Raw genomic sequence first — 17436 nt, 5'->3', positions numbered from 1 at the left:
TTATTAAGTTTATACTCTCGTGGAAATCACAGAAGCAATCTTGGCTTTAAGTTATTAAAACTGCCTGATAATGCAGCCAGAGTTACTGCACTTGCTTGCACTTTAATTATGTTTTTTCCCTGCTGACTTCGTTGTTGTTCTGGCCCACTGTTGTTGTTGCTTTCATTTGTGTAATTGCATTGCACACTTGATTGCATTCACGACGTCGACTGAGGCAGTGCAGTCGGCTGCAGTGACGCCAATAAAGCCAGCGCCCAGCAACAACAACGCCCCTAACGATCGTTGCCTCTTTTTTCCATACTACAAAGCGATATTTCTCACTGCGCACTGAAAGAAATTAGGATCATCTTAAACTTCTATAACAAATTAAACAAGTCTGATGATAAATGCTGTTATAGTATAGATTCTTATAAGGAGAACCGTCTTGATTAGACACAAATGTCTGTTTCCCAGAAGAACCAACCGATATTACTCACTGTGCAGGCATGAACTGATATTGCTGTTGGTTAATGCTCGAATCGAGTTTCTTTCGGATATCGCCAGCAGTGCCGCTGAGCCACAACAATGCAGCCAGGCCAGCCAACAAGATTCAATTACAGAAAATACAATAACAGCAAACACAGAAAACGGCCTTTAAAGAGCTGTTTTGTTTGCTTTTGTTTTGCTTTTTGTTTTTGTTGCTTTATGGCTGCTGCTCGCGGATCTGGCAAACAGACAGCAACAGCAACAGCAACAGCAAAAGCAACAGCAGTATCAGAGAAATTTCCATTGCAATTTAAATTTAAATTGCGCGGATCTACGGCAGCATGGTTTTTGAGAGTTTTCCAAGCAAAATCGGGCGCAGCTAGAGCGGCAAAAAAAAAAAATGAGCTAAAAGCAGGCACCCACAACGCGATAGACATGTACAGTGGTGGCCAACAATCTATGACTCTATCATAATTCTGTAATGAATTTTTGCCCATTATGTTGCAAATTGCTAATGATCATTCATAGCTAACTAGGTTTATGATATATATTTTCTATTTAATGTCACTTCCATAGGTAACTGCGTAACTATCTCCTTGCCCGTTATTGTAAAGCATTCACCCACGACGCTTGTGGAACGCAAGTGGATCTATTTTACTGTGAAAGCTTTTGGATGCTGACTGAACAACAGATACGCTGGTGGGTGGCGTTTACCTCCACCCACTGCCCCCCTCCCCCTGCTTCCCACCCACCCTCTAACGATCCACTTTTTGATCTCTTTTTCGGTTGCTTTTCGGTTAAATGTTGCATGCAGTTGACAAGTCGACAGCGGCAACGGCAACAGCAACGGCAACAAAATCATTTCAAATTAAACGTAATTCATGGCAAAAGAAACCGAAAATACTCAGCAGAAAAGCGAAACAAACCAACAAATAATAAAAATTAAAGGGAAATTTTTTCATTGGGTGAAAGTTTTGCTCTTCGCAGATTAAGATCAACCATTCGAAATGAAACGAATTGAAACTGGCAAATTGGCAAATTGGCAATTGCTCAGAAACCTGAAATTGGACGATGAATGAGTGGCTGCGAAGAAACGCAATGAAAGAAACGCCGAATTTGAATGGTTTTGAGAAGAATTGTGGTCGCTTAGAGAATCTTCTTCTGTTGGGGTTTGAAATACATTCGAGAAAGATGGGATGTATTCCAGATAGCAGGTTAGAAACATTACAAGAGACACCTTATTAATAGTTTCTTTTTGAACTTCCTAATGATGATGTTGTTTCTAATGCTTAAAACTTACTTTAACGAGAGGTTCCCCTATTTCTACAGTTCCTTAGGGTGTAGCTGTCTATGGGATTGTGTTGTTTTCTGGAATCTTAAGTAGTTTTCAAAAAGCTTCATAGAAAAAACGATGCTAGCTGTATGCAATCCCTTATCGAGCTCTTTCATCTAACCCCTGGAAGCTTTTCCCCCAAGCCTTCACTTCTCGCGCAGCTGTTTATCTAATAGAACCCATTGTAATTAGGAATTCAGATTCTTTTTTATTTTGTTTGCATTTTTCCATGTGGCTAGACTAGCGAAACGACTTTGTGTTGAAGTAAACAAAATGTTGACGACCGCTTAGAGGTCGCTCGGTTTTTTTAGTCTGGCCATAGAATGACAACTACAACAAAAGCATAAACATCGGCCGCATACATAACTCTCGCAGTCGCAGTAGCAGTAGCAGTCGACGGCTACGACAACGTCAACGCCAACGTCAGCGTCGACGTCCTTCAAGCGAACATTAGAAGCGTAACACCAGCTGCAATGACCTAAAGTAACCCGCCTGAGAATCGCAGCGAGAGACGACAGAGTGTTGCACAATGCGGTGACAAGGGGCTGAGGGGCGTGACAGCGAAAGCCGACTGAAGTGGGCTTAAGGTGGGCGTGGCCGCATAACTGTTCAGGTGTGTTTGAGCAAGTGGGCGGGCGGTGGGTGGCGTTTGGCTTGCTTTTTGGGTTGCAAATCAACTTTGAAACAAAAAGAACCAAGAAAAAGCCAGCATGACAGAGGAAATTCGTTACCATTTTGCAAAATGAAAATTCTTTTTATTTTTCCATAAGCCATACATGATAGCAACGCGCCACTCCATATTCCAGGGTATTTTTATAACTTGGAACTTGAGTAGCGTTCAGCCAAGCGGAGTTAACTGCAATTGAGGTCAAACCAGGGGGTGCAGTGGAAGGTGAAGTGATATGGCGATATGGCGGAGAGGGCGGGAAAGTCCATGCAGAGTGATAGGGGCTAGGGGAGTCGCCTCGAGACGCGACAAGAACTGCAAAAACAACAGCAATCAAATATAAATAGCATCAGCTAACCAGAGACCTGGCCTCCCTCCTCCTTCTCTCTTTCTCGCCCGTCGTTTTCCCTCTCTTTCGGCTGTGCGTCAAGTCTAACGAGTCTTCATCATAATGATCATCATCAGCGTCGAGAGAACTGGAACAACGACTCTGCAGTCTACAGTCGGAAAACAATAACAGCAAATAGAACTGGAAAATATTTTGACGCATGAAAGCAGCGCAAATGAAACGAAGAAAAAGAGGAAAAACAACATAAATTGCAGCTGATTATAATCTTCTCATAGAGGAGTCTCATCTATTCCTTTGGCATTATTAGATTGGAAAAACTAACAAGTTTTACCCAAATTCCATAATCCCCTCTCGATTTTCAGCGTTTACAAGTTTAATTATCGAAAAGTATCAACTTTTTGCATCGGGTCTGAGCAAAGTTCAAGCCAATCCCACAGTCCGAGTTCCCAGCAGAGCCAGAAAACAGAAAAACCCAGCGAATCGTTTTCAAATTTCGGTTTCCAATGTAATTTAAATGCAAATGCAAGCAGCCTGACAGGGAGGCAGGGAGAGGCAGAGCGCAGACGGCAAAGGAAATGAAGCGAAAAGGGAAAGCGTGTCAGTTTTATTGAAAACACAAAATAAGCAAAACGAGTCAAAGGGGTTGTGGACAGACGGACGAACGGACGCAAGGAAAAGCCAGCGCAGTCAAGAAAAAATAATAAAAGTAGCGCTGCAAATTAGAAATCGAATTCAAAATCCATTGCACTCATAGTTGCAAAGTAAAAACCAAAAGAAAAACAAATAAAAGCAAAGCCAAAGGCAGACGGAAAATGCAGCGTGCACAGATGAAAACGCAATTCCCAAAGTATTGATTCGCATTCCATTGATTTGTCTGTCTCTCTCTCTCTCTCAACGAATATCGCACAGACATTCGACTTTGCCCCCAGCATAAGCTGAAAAATCTCGGTCAGATGTGGCAACCAAAACGAGAGACACCTAATAAACACATTTGTCAGTTTCAAGAATTTCCTTCAATTAATCGAGTCTGCAATTTGATTTGCCTCTTGTCGTTAGGGCCCAAACTAATTCAGTTCCACGAATTCGAAATCACAAACAGACTGTTTAGTAATCGTTTTCATTCTTGTAAATGAAATAATTCAAATATTTCTGTTCCTTCTGTCTAATTTGGCGAAACATTTTGATTTTTCGATTTGAATGTTTTCTTTTTGCTTACCCAAAAATAGAACCTAATGCTGTCCACCTGCACTGTGAATGCCCCAAACGAGTGTATCTAAATTTAATTTATTTCTCGTTTGAGTCTCATCATAAGCATCATTATCATCGCATCCACAGTCGTGTTTGTTGTTCTGCTGGACTTGTCATTGTTGTTTTTGGGCATAATTACGATGATGAAAAGACGAGTTCAAGAGTGCAATGACACTGTTATACCAACCCTCTTTCTATGCGTTAATTACACTAGCAAAAATAACAATTAATATTAGAGAGCTCGCTCTTTGTATATAGTAAATGAGGAAGGAAAATGTGAAGAGCAGAGGAAAAGCCAGTGGTGATAAGGCGTATATAGTATTCCATTTTATTTTAGAACCACTTAGTGATAAGGATAGTTCGCACTTGCTTTTAGCAGCTGTGGACGATGATAAGGAAAGTCGCGAGCCTCCATGCACCAAGGCATGCTATCAGCTAAGTCGGCAGAATTGTTGTTTCAGTGCAGTGGCTCGTACGTAGGAAAATTTAGAAAATTCCCTTTGTAATCGGCTTGAAGTGGACGTGAGTTATGGGTCGTGAGTGCGACACTTGAGTGATGAATTATTCACCCCGCCCCCGTTTTCGGCTTTGGAGTAGCCTCGTTTCTAGCCACCCACCCAGCCAACCCCATGGAACGGAATGAAAATAAGCCAATTCCGATTGGGTTGGTCTGCTCGCTGTTTGTGTTCGGCTATTATAAAATATGGATCAATCGATGCAATATGAATTATGGCCATAACAGGGGCGAAGGAGGAATTTGCCATTGCCGCTTGATTGGTTGTTGGTTGCCGGTTGTTGGTCGCTGGTTGCTGGTCGGCTATGGCATGTTCTAGTTAATGTAATTGACACGCCTCTTTTGCATGGGCATTTGAATATTTCAAAACGATTTTTCAGGAGTTTTTTCAGCTTGAAAACGAGTACGAGGAATGTCAATATAGTCGTGTAAATTCCTAAACAGATCGGCAGAAAGAAAACCAAGCTATGCCTCACTTTTATTTATCCATTTTACCATTCCAATATTCCCCCTTTAATTGCCTCTAATTACGTCTTGTATTGAATAATTTTGAATATATTGAGGAGGTGTAGAAACACATTTCATTAACAAAAACGAACGGACGACCGACCACACGACGTATACGCAATAAAAACACAAAATATTACTCATACGCCATGGCGAACGTATAAAACGCACGAAATGTGTTTCATTTCAGGCAACAGCCATAAAGTCGAACCAGCCGAAGAACTCGAACCGGCTAAGAACAACAAAGGCCACATTTAATGTTATGAGCAGCAAAAACGCAAAGAAAACAAGTTCAAAGACCCGTAAGGAAGCCAATACCGAAGATCCCTCCGCCTCCGCCTCCGCCACCGCCTCCACCACTACGGACATGCCCATAAAAGTGGGCGTGAAAGTTTACCCCCGAAAATAGTCCAACGGAAATGAAAACTTCAAGTCGAGAGCTGGGAATCCAAATGGAATTATAAGCATATGGCATGTCAGGAAGACGAAATAGTTCAGAAGGAAGAAACCTTGGGAAATCCGGAGGGATGGGAAATTGAGTGGCCGGCGATAAAAGGGAAAATTGTTCATAAATTAACATAAGAATATACACAAAACAAAAAACGCAAGCTAAACTTTATGAAATTTCATAGGAAGATGGCGAAAATGGCAAAATGACAAGAGGAAGAGCACTTCTTCTCGTAACAGAAAATTCTGGGAAAAACCCAGACAAAACAGAACTCGGATAGCCAGTAACGGAAAATGGCAAGAGAGAGGAGCGCAGACAGCAACCCAAACAACAAATTGAGCAAAACACAAACTTCTTGTTTTCGTTTAGGGCGAAAACTAGCAGTGACATTGGGCTAGGTTAAGGGTTTGGCCCAGGGGGTGGTTGGCAGTGGGTTGTTGCTACGAAAACAGCAGACCCCGCTGACATCACTGGTCTATAATCCATTTTCGGGGTGGCTGAAGCAACGCCAATATCCACAGCTGGGGAGTGGGTTTATGTTGCAAACATTTCGCCAAGCGAATGGCCAATGACTAATGGAAGAGGAAGGGGCAGCCGCAGAGCTACAGCAACTGACTAGCAAGAACAGAGGGCCATCAGCTGGGGGAAGTTCTTAGTCGAAGATGGAACACGCTTATGGGATTACGAAGCAGCCAAATTATCAAGAGGAAATTATTTTGAAATTGGTTTAGAATAGAGTACAAAAACACTGTTACTGACACATAGCATTCGTAATAGCATTATTGTAGTTTTCAGTTTGATTCGCCTTCATAAATCATTTTGAATCACATCCGAATCAGCCCGCCATCAGGCATGCTAATACAGATCTATTTTTAAACCTATTAAGGGGACAGTTCCCTGCAGATGAGTCACTTGTCAAGCCAGCCGGAGGCAACCCTTTTTGGGAGAGGGTATGCAAACTGTTTCGCAGCAAATGGAGGCAGCTAGCAAGCAAACTCATGGGAAACTATGACTCAGAGACGCAGTCAAGTACAGTGGACTAAACGGGGGCATCACCAGGGTGGGAAGGGGGATAAATAGCAGCAGCCACAGACTGAGAAGAGGGGCCGAGGACGAACGACAAGTTTCACTTGGCTCGAGTGGGCTGGTGGAAAAGTTTGGCGCCGTCGTCGTCCGCTGAATGTGAATGTGGGCTGACAGTTGGCAGTAGTTAGTCCCCCCAATCCCCTTGGCAACCTCTTCGCCACCCATGACCACCCCCTCACCAATTGCACAGAGAATCGAGAGAGAAACCCAGAGAAAGACAGACGAAGGCTATTAACATAATTCATCACACAAGTAAGCATTCGTTTAATTAATTATACAAAAATGTAAAACATTAAATTCATAAATTATACAAAAATGCATAATTAATGTCCGAGCGGTTGTTATTGTCGTTAATCCCGCTTCTCGCACTTATTAATCAAAGCCAGCCACCCAGAGGGTAAGCCCTGAATTGCTGCTTAGATTTGTGGAATATTTTCAGGCTAGTTAAATGAGACGAACTCAGGAATTTGTCAGTTGAGTGGCTGCGAAAGGGCTGGAAAAACTTTAAGTGGTGGGAAAACCTCAGAGAAGTATTCCTTTTACTTCAAAGTTACAGGCATACCACTGCTTGTTTACACTTATCAGTTGTTACTTTACACTTTTAATATCAATTATCAACAGCCCTTATAGATAGGAATAGTAATCAAAAGAGTTCCTTAATAGATACCTACTAATGGAAGAACTAGAAAGAGTGAAATCACCGAACTGCTGGGAAAATTGCCTATAGGCGCCACAAAGTCGAGTCATTAAAGTAAGATAAAAGGAAGCATTGAAGAAAAGCAGAGATAGAAAAGTCTGTGATGAAATGTCCATTAATTAGGCAAATAAGTTGAAGAAGCCTAGCATACCCTTTCGAAATTTTAGTTCTTTTGATAATATTCAGTTTGGCCATCTTAGTTTTGGCCCAAAAGCAGATGATAATGTTTACTGATTATACGATACCTTTAGCAAGGGTAAAATTAAAGCAATTGGCCCACTCAGCGGTCACCAGCAGAGGCAGTGAGAAGGAGAATGAGGCAAGTGAAATGCGTGGCAAGTCCGAAAAATAATCGCAAAGAACAGAGAATGAAGGCAGAAAGAATATTTTCAACTTAATTGCCCAACCGAAGGCAGGAAGAACAAGAGAAACGAGCACGCCGCGAATTTCATTTAAAATATTTAAATTTGTGTAATAAGACAAGAATAAATATGTGCGAGCCGCCTTAAAGGCGCAACGTGCGGCAATAAAAAGTAAAGCACAAGGAGGCAGACCACAATGTTGCCTAACTGCACTTTGGCTGTGCCTTTTTTGCCTTTCTTATCTGCATTTTATGGACGAGTTTTACAAGGGAATGTCGGCCTTTTCCCCCTGCTTTCCCCGCTTGGCCTCAACTTGCCAGTGGGTGAAGGGTAAGTGGAGGGGGCCACATTGCTGTCGCATAACTTTGCCGTGTATTTCTGATGTTTTTCCTCTCGCATTCGTGCATGCCAACATCAACAGCGTCGAAAACGTCTTTTGGCATATTCAATATTTTCATTTTGCTGGCTTTTCCTCCGACTTTTCAGTCGAAACGCTTGAAATGCACAATTTAAGATTGAAGGAATTGGGCGTGGTAAGTCAAAACAAAAGCTACACAAAACGAAGATGGTGAGTTGCCAAGAAAGAGGGAAATGTGTTTACGCAATTTTCCTTATTTTGTTCCTAATTAAATTTGAAGGAATTACTTCAATTGGATTTCCAATTACCAAGAAGGGAATAACAAATTACGCCCAATCGAAACTTCCTGAAGCCCTGACAAGGCCCATCAATCGAGTCTATGAAGCACATCCGATTACAAGTTAACTAAATCGATAAATTAAAGGCGATATCGCAGAAGGTTTCTCAGCAGACGCAGCCTTGAAGGCTAAGCAAATTTGTCTAATCTAAATGTATTCTAATATCTGCTCATATCCGCATATCAGCGGAGAACTGAGTTTCGTTTGTTGTATCCAAAAAAAGAAGATAAATACCTAGAAACCCAAACATTAACTCTAAAACTTCAGCTTTTGTTGTGTATTTTGTGGAACGCCCCTGCCCAAGCGAATGAAAACAAAAACAGTTGAAAACTTGTTTTGGCCTTAAAACGTAGCAGAGGCAAAAAGGCATAAAAATAGCGAACAGCAAAACAGAAAAACAGCAAAACAGCGACAGCTACAGCGAAATCTCCCATTAGTCATCCAATTTAGCCGCAAAGCAGCAACAACAGCCGCCAACCAACTACACACCTGTAGAAAGCGAAAATGACAATAATAACAGGTAAACAGGTAAACCACAGCCAGATAGTTCGATAAGCTGAATAAAAACTACAAACATAGGAGGTGGGTGTAGCCACTTTTGGACTTCAGCCGCTAATCTAAAGGGAATTTGCAAATTAAGCTATGAAAAAATGAAAACTCCAAGAGGAGTGGGGACTCCCTTCCCAAAAAAGGTATCTATAGCATATGCTGTAGGTTAAATCCTTGGTAAATATCGTATTTCCCTACTACAGTTTTCCCCCAAGTATTCCAGTAGGCACTATTGAATTTTCATACATTTCTCACATTTCCAGTCCCTCTTTTCCACCGCCCCACCGCCCTGTGCCACCCATTTTGTTTATCTATTCCCACAGCGAGGAAAGGATTTTAATAGAAACTTCTCTGCAGGGCGTCCCAGCATGCAAAATGGAATTAGCAAAAAGCGATGAGAAACTCAGGGAAATTGCGGGGTCTGTAGAATAAATACACTCAAAGAAAAGGTTTCCTGTTACAAGGTTTTCTAAAGTAATGAAAGTATCTTCTGCCTTTACAGAGAAAGCAAAAGTACTTGAAAGTAATAGATTTATCTTGATCTTATAAGTTACTCACTATATATATCTCGACTAGAACTAAGAAGAGAAGCTTGCAGTGTAATTGGGAAAAAGACCCAATCTGGACAAAACGGGCAAATAGAGGCACGTGTTGAGGTGGTTTTTCCTCTCTCCTGTCAACGCAGGAGGAAAATGTATTCGAGCTTTTCGTTTTGTGTGTAACCCAACCCAAGCCGCTTTTCACGTTGACGTCGCTTTTTTTCTGCAGCCTTTCAACGCCTTCGCACAAATTCGTTGTTCCTGCTTTTGTCGCTGTTGCCGTTGCTATTGCTGTTGCTTCCCAATTGACTTTCTATAATTGCGTTTAATGTGTTGTGACGGAGGCAAGGCCCCTAGGTCCACCCACCAATTACTGCCGCCGCCCGATCTATACTTGTATCTATCTTTGTATCTCATGAGTGTGTATTCCACCCTCCGCTGAACTTGTTGTGTAAGTCCGAGAATTCTATTTCTGTGTGCCTCGCCGCTTTCTACACACACCTCTGCCTTTCTTCGCACCTACCACACTTTGTTGCACCTCCTCACACCTCCCTCTCCGCCTCTCCTTGGCTTAAGCAGCTTTGATACTACTTAACTTGCAGATGCAGTGGCTGCTAAGTTTTTTATTCTTAGATATACAAATAGTCTTAAAAGCTGACCAAATTACACGACCAGTTTCTTCTTCAATCATAATCTAAGTTTATGAAAATATCAGTATGTACGACAAACTCTGCCACTGATAGCGAGTCTCCACTGTACCTAATTGTAATTCTACTTTCATTCATTCTTTCTTCTACTTAAGTTTCCCTCTAATCTTTTTACCAGCCCTCCGCTTTGCGTAATCCGTGGCTATGTAAATTCGTGTGTGGGTGGGTTGTTGTTTTCTAAAGGTGTCTATGAGGTGGGTGCTAAGGTGGGAGGCATGCCACAGCAGCCTGCCGCCAAAAAGTTCTGGGAAATTTCATTAAAATTGATTGATCGAAATAGAAATTGAAAGCGAAATGCGAGAGGCATTTTGATACGGCGAAGGGATAACGAGAGAATGTCAATTTCAAATTTAATTTAATACCTGAATGCCGCTCGAACTCGTCTCTCGTCAAGTTCTTAAATTTCTCTCCATAACTTCTTGGCTTGCCTTGAAAGAACGGCTTTCTCTGGGGCAGCTTACTGTACTTCGGGCAGAGGAAAAGATTTAGTGGCACATTCCCACAGAATCTCCAAAGTATCTTTTCCGTTCTCTGTTGATTTCTGGTTCCCTTTTCAGTGTCGATGCAGTTTTTCGTTTAAATGGGAGTGCGGTGGAAGGGCGGGGGGAGGTGCCAGATCTCTGTCCATTAACACTTGTTAACCCAATTTAGTCTCAATTTCCATAGACGACATCGCACGTATCTGTATCTGCAACTGTCAAAGTATCTGTATCTGTATCTGAATCTGTATTTCTGTCTCTCAGTATCTGCTGGAACGTTGTGGAATACAATTCGAGTAAAAGGCCCTGCATTGTCACACGCACAGATACGCACGCACACAGCCGCACTACAAAACAGACGGGCAATAAAACAAGTGACGCAGACATTGACAGCCCGCTCTGCCGCTCTACAATAGCAGCAACCTCAAGGTTTACCGCTCTACAGTCTAAAGGGGATACACACCTGAGGTCAACGTGGTAGCATTAACAGCATTTGTATTTAAATGGGTTAAGCCAGCCAAACACAAATATAGATTTCTACTTTCAGATAGGTTCTTCTCAGACTCGGGAGTTGCCACGCATTCTCCAGCTGTGAGATTGTGAGATACCTCTTTTGATCATTTTTCCTGCAACATTTTATTGCCCGCAGCTGTACAAAGTAGGGGGAGCTGCAGAAGTTAAGCTTTTAAACCAACTCGTGTTGGCGAATTTTCTTCTGGCTGCTTCTTACTTCTTCTTTATTTTGTGTTTCTTTTAAGTATTTAATAAATTTTTAAGTTGACCTCCATTTGTGCCGTTCCTCAAGCTGCCAACCAAAGAGTGGAGACTCCAAAGCAGCAGCAGAGAGGCAATGGAGGCGGCGTTTAATGGCCAATTGAAGTTGCTGGTTATTGTACCCTTGAATTGTGGGTCTCAAGGGTAATTATGAATCGACTGCTTTTGTTCAGATTAAATGAGGAAGATATTCTATAAGCTTATAGGCTGAACTCCTCCTTGTCAACCCTTTTCCCTTAGGTAGAAGGTATCTGTCAGTCGACTATTGCATCCCCGGCATTCTTTCTTCATTTTCGGGGACTGCAAACTCAATTAAAACTGGCAACTGTATGCGCAATGAGCGTCCACAGACACGCGAAACAAGTTCTGAAACTGGTCCGATTTCTCAAAGCTGCTGGTGCTGCTGCCGCCCAGCGAAGATCTTTCAGAGAAACGAGACTCGAGCTCAAAAATCAACAAAAAAACCGACAAAGTCGAAATCAATGTACGGGTATGTACGAGTACATCCAGGAGGAGAAAGACGTAAAGAGGCGGCCGAAAGCCATCTAACCGTGAACGAAATCGGCTTCGGTTACATACAGAAAGTTCAGATCTTCCCGGGGATTATCATATTCGAATTAATCAAATTGAAACTCACTTAGGCAAGCACCTCATGGGGATCGTCTAATAGCTTTTTGCTTACCTGTAATGAAAGGGAATGAAAATCAAATTAAAATATGGCAAATTAGAATGGCAAAGTTGAATTTAGATTCATCAATTAACTGAGTTACTAATGATGGGATCGTGTGCGGTGTTGTAGGAAAATTGCAAAATTGATTTCAGAAATTCTTCATATAATTTGCTGCCTGGCCTCGACTCTAACCGACCCATCCGATCCATCAAATATCAGAAAATATATGGCCCACGTATGACAACACCAGAAGTCAAATCGGTGGCATGTCAGAAATAATTGAGGGAAAAGCTAAGCAAAATAAATACACAGCATAAAGATAATTCCGCCCATCCCCCCCCCTTTATCCACTCTGTCTATCTACTTATCTAGCCTCTCTTTTTTACGGCTGCCTTGCGTTTGGTTAATTGAAATGTTTGCTTTCGCCATAGCCGACTTGAGCTGAGTGTCCGTGTAGCTGTGTAGCTGTGTATCTGAGTATCTGAGTGTCCGAGTATCTGTGTAGCTGGCAGATATATACAGTCATCACGGACAGCTGTCATTTTCACGAGTTTTCCTGAGTGGCGGACCCTTTAAGTGCCCGCCCAAGCCCCGTTTGACCTTCTCGAATTTTGACTTTTGAGTTATAACGAAACTATTTCCTATCTGATATTGATTTTCCCCTGGCCAGATCCTTAGTTTGAGCCAAAAAGATATTCACGCTAGAGAACATTCCCTCATGAATTTGCAACGGGTCGGAGTCTTCAGCTTACTTAACCATTCCGAATTTCGGAACCTGAATTTTGTTTACCTATTTTCGTGTTTTCAACTTTTCGCTGCCTCTGCACTTTGAGCCTACGTGATGTCTTGCATGGAAATTTCATTTACATTTCTCGCTCGTCTCTTTCTGCCCGCTTCTCGTCTTTTCTTCACATGTCACCGAGTGGCCAAATATTATATTTCGGGTTGGGCCAAAAATAAAAACAAATTCAACAAGCTAAATCACACGATTCAACATTATTTAAGCTTACAAGTTGTTTATTAAACTAATTTTATTCACTGCCGGGGTAAGACTGAAGAAACTCACTTTTTGTGGCAAACAAATTAGATATACAAATATACTTTATACTTTTCAGGATGATATTCTAGTGACAGATTTCTATGTTTATTTTTTAGACCCAACAGAAATGTGAAAAATTCATTTCCAGCCAAATTGGACGTCTCTTGACGGCAAAGGCAACGTGCCAGAAAGGGACTGATTGACATGTGAGCCTTGCCCTCTCGTTCCCTTCTAACCCCATCTCGTTCTCTCCCCGCGTCTTCTGCTGGTGCGTGGGCTTGGTAGAATGTCTTTGAAGAAACCTTCGCTGCTTTTGGCTTTATTTTCTGATTTTTTTTTCGTGTCGCAAAAGGGAACACCGAAAGACACGCACACGCAGACGCCATTAACGTATCACATAACCAAGTAGCTAGAGAACAGAGAGAGAGAGGAGCTAGAGGGGCAAGGGGGAGGGAAACAGGGAGCCGGAGAACGGGGAGCCATCGGAGTTTTAATGAGAGATGCACGCGTGTACCAATTTCCCTTTGGGGATTCAGTTTGGACACGTTCGACATGTGGAACCTGTTTGTTTTCGGGAACCCAGACGGTGGAACCTGTTCTCAGCCCAATTCGGGTAGCTTCATGAACGGGTGCTTCTGATTCTCCATATATGCATACTGCTCTATTGTGATTACCCCATATTTACTTATCACGCTCACGGAGGCATCTCTAGAGCATAGAATAACGGCATCAGGCTGCTCAGAAAAGGGGACAAAGTGAAAGATTCTCGTTATTAGAGGTACCCTAAAGAAGAGGCAAACGAGAACAGTAGCAAGACGGCGAATGAAAGGCCATTGCTGTGAATACCCTTTTGGGTGTTTTTATGAAATTTCCCCTCAGAACGTACGAAACATCTCTCTTGATACTCAAAAAGGTAGTAAGTTCATATTTATTATAGAAGTGAATGGAAGATATTTCCAATTATTACCTTATTACCCTAAACTCCGATAGAAATATTAATATTATTATTAACATCCTTAAGGAGAAAACAGAGATACCCCAAAAACTCACAGGCTCCAGTGTAGGCAAGGCGCACCGGTTATGGCTTTGTGTTAGTGTGTATCTGTGTGTGTGCCGGGTGAAATTGCGAAAAGAAGAACGCCCACACAGGCAGACGGAGCAAGGGGAAGAACAGGGGATAGAGCCGGCAAGAGACTTGTGGAAATTGGGGAAATAGCAGACCTGGACCCGAAGACTGGGTTGCCTGCACAGCTGCCTAAGCTCCTTTCACCCACTCAAACTCAACATGATCCCCGGGAGAAAAGGCGACGCGGAAATTCTGCGGGGTTAGGGCTCACAGTGAGCTCAAATTATTAGCAGCCGGCGGAGATTTATGGGCGAAAGTGCTGCTGTACGGAGCAGTAATGAAAAGGCAACAAACTAAGCGGAAACTTTTAGATGCCGCTGATCGACAGACAGGCAAAAAGATACAGATAGTCTGCGGGAGGAAGTCGAGAATGCTGAAGGAGAAGTTAATTAGGGCAGAATGAGAAGACGTGAGGTGAGAAGTGCAGGCTACGAGAAGAAAACTAAGCTCGATATCACGATGATTTTCACTATTGTTATCGCAAAAAAGAGAACTCAAATATGAAACCGTCTTATTGAATAAAACAATAATCCCTGTGGCCTATAAAACTAGATTAATCCTATGGCAATGATCTCCCGTACTTCTGCCTGAAATTAATTACAAACTTTTCCTGGCGATAAGATTGTGGATGTACGAGTAAATATCTACTCAATGACAGCCGGAAAATCAAGAGCGATTCGAATAGTGTATCTGTGCTCTGTATCCAAGCTATCTTCGAGCTAAAACTCTGACCAACAACAAACCAGAAGTATATTAATCGCGTTCCCTTATCAAAAACCCCCGAAAATGTGAAAAATACGTATAGTATGTAAGCATTATCTCGATTAGTGGCAAGCCAAACAAAACCAGATTAACAATTCGCAGAAGGGAAGAGCAGAAATAAGGGGAAAAAGGTACCGAAATGAAATGAAAAACATTCCAGCCACTCTGCGATGACGACAACAGGCGGCGGCGATGGAAGCGCAAACAACTGAAATATTTTTATAAGTCGCAATAAGCGAAAAATAAATAAACCGAAAGAAACACAGAAAATACAGAAAATGCGGCGAGGCAAGGTGGCGGAGAAGCTCAAACGCGAAAACCTAGATTGGGAGACAATTGGGGTGGTAATTGCGTCCGATGGAATTTTCAATGAGCTGGGGAAGTACGAGGGACCTTGTGAGATATCAAACAATACCTCACAGTAGTCATAAAGCCCGGCGAAAATGCGCCTAAAGTAAGGCAGCAAGGGAAACGTCAACACATCTACAAATTTCACAGGGATTATAGGAGGGAAATTTCTTCAAGCGCCAAGACAGACATGTTCGAGCATGCAAACGTAATCGCGGATAGCGTGAAAGAGTGTGAACGACAATGTATGAAAAAAAAAAAAAAACAATACAGAACAAAGTCTGGGAATGTCCACAAACCCAAAAATACAAAACAACCGAAAGAGAAACGGCGACAAACCATGTGAATTATCGCCTCCTCGCTCTCGCCCAAAAAGTTGCCATGGCGTCTATTGTGATAATCAACAATGGAAAAGGGAGAAGGTGAGGGAAATCAGGCGATAAGAGTTCCTACAAGAAATATGGCACGGCAACCAATAATAATAAATACTGCGCCTAGTGTTAGTAGCATCGGAGTATTTGCCACAGCGCGTGTGTGATAACGATAACTAAAGCAAATCAAGCGATTGTCAGCTATCGATGAGTTATCACTGTGCAAAGGTGCAATCAAACGAAGGAAATTGAAATTGCAAACAAATAACCCGTGATTCATCCCTTTGCCTTACTATTTATACAGATATATATCTACACTATGCTTGCAACACTCACCTGTCTGACGTTTTCGCTTGCTGGTTGCTGCCGCAGATGATGATAATGATGTCGATGTTGCAGGTTGACGCAGCGAGTGTTGCTGGTGTTGTTGTTGCTGCTGTTGCTGCTGCTGCTGATGACGCGCCCCGTCCGCAGTTGCCGTTACCGTTAGATCGCCGTAGAAGGACGCCGCCCTGGCTGATAATCCCGCTCCTAATCCCGGACAGAATCCGGATCCCCCGCCCCCGGCAACGGCGTAGTCAACGAAATCGGACGCTTTTGAATGGTGCGACGTTTTCATTGGCGCATGCTATCCCGCTCTGGCGTGGTCGGCTCTCTCCCTCGCACTCAGTTGGCTTGCATTTGGTTTTCTGGGTTTTCCGTTCGCCTTTTCCGACTCCTTACAAACTATGCACAAAACGTGTTGGATCACTGGCTAATTTCGAGTGACTCCCTTGAAATTTCAATTTAATTTCAACTTTTGGACTTTTTCTAAGTAAAATTTTATACGAAGAGAATATATTTACAATAATATACTTTTTTTTCAAGACAAATACAATTTATGCCAAATTAAAAGAGAATCTGCAAGTAGAGAGAGTACGGAGTAGCGATTAGTATGGAAATAATTGCAACTGAAATTCGCCATAAATCACGTTCCAGAAATAACACAAAAACACTCGCATACGCACACACCTGCCTACGGAGTATACAAGTTTAGTTTAATTAGTTTTTAAAAATTTCCACTCAAGTATGTTGTTCAAACACACACACACACACAATAATCACACGAACAGAGAACACTCGTCAAGAGAACTTGCCCAAAGTGATGGAATTCATAAATATGTTTATTAAATAGTTTGGTTTATCAAACCCCAAGTTCGGTGTATATCTTCTTACGCAAATAGTTGTTTATTCTCAAAGTACAGATCTGCTTATTCCAGAGTCCACTGTAGTTTATTATGTTTTTCACTCGGTTCAGCACTTAAACTACGCAGAAAGCGATGTGAAAGAGAGAAAACTATAAAAAAAGGCAAACAAATTTTGGGTGCCGAAAGCGAGAACCGCAAAAGAACGAAAAAGCAACAACAAACAACAATAAAAACATTTTGGAGATTACGCACTTGGGCCAGCACACAAACAACACTCACACTCGCGCACTGCTCGCCCTCACAGATACACACCAGCAAACCCTTTTCTACGCACTTTGCAAAGCAATCTACGAGGCCCCAAAATTAAACCTAATTGGCAACTTTCGTTACCAAACCAAAAACACCAAAAGAACAACAACAACAAAATCACCATCTGCCAGAAGGAACAACAAATTAAAGCAAACAAAAAGCCGGTTCCGAAGATATTAATGGGTTGCCCAGGCAGTGGAAGAG

General features: G+C 42.2%; 1 protein-coding gene across 3 annotated transcripts in view; it reads right to left on the bottom strand.

Annotated features, from left to right (window-relative positions):
- LOC108104663 (homeodomain-interacting protein kinase 2) overlaps window positions 1-17436 on the bottom strand; it is a 35595-nt gene that overhangs the window by 14122 nt on the left and 4037 nt on the right. For all 3 annotated transcript variants that reach the window (XM_017210850.2, XM_017210849.2, XM_017210852.2), the window contains exon 2: window positions 16073-16636. In XM_017210850.2, the coding sequence (XP_017066339.1) occupies window positions 16073-16355 (283 nt within the window). In that variant the 5' untranslated portion in view covers window positions 16356-16636. The remainder of the gene's footprint in view (window positions 1-16072; window positions 16637-17436) is intronic.

This window comes from Drosophila eugracilis, unplaced genomic scaffold, assembly GCF_018153835.1.
Source record: "Drosophila eugracilis isolate 14026-0451.02 unplaced genomic scaffold, ASM1815383v1 contig_2088, whole genome shotgun sequence".
Lineage (NCBI taxonomy): Eukaryota > Metazoa > Arthropoda > Insecta > Diptera > Drosophilidae > Drosophila > Drosophila eugracilis.
The sequence above is the reverse complement of the archived record's forward strand: the minus strand, read 5'-3'. Positions and strand labels throughout refer to the sequence as shown.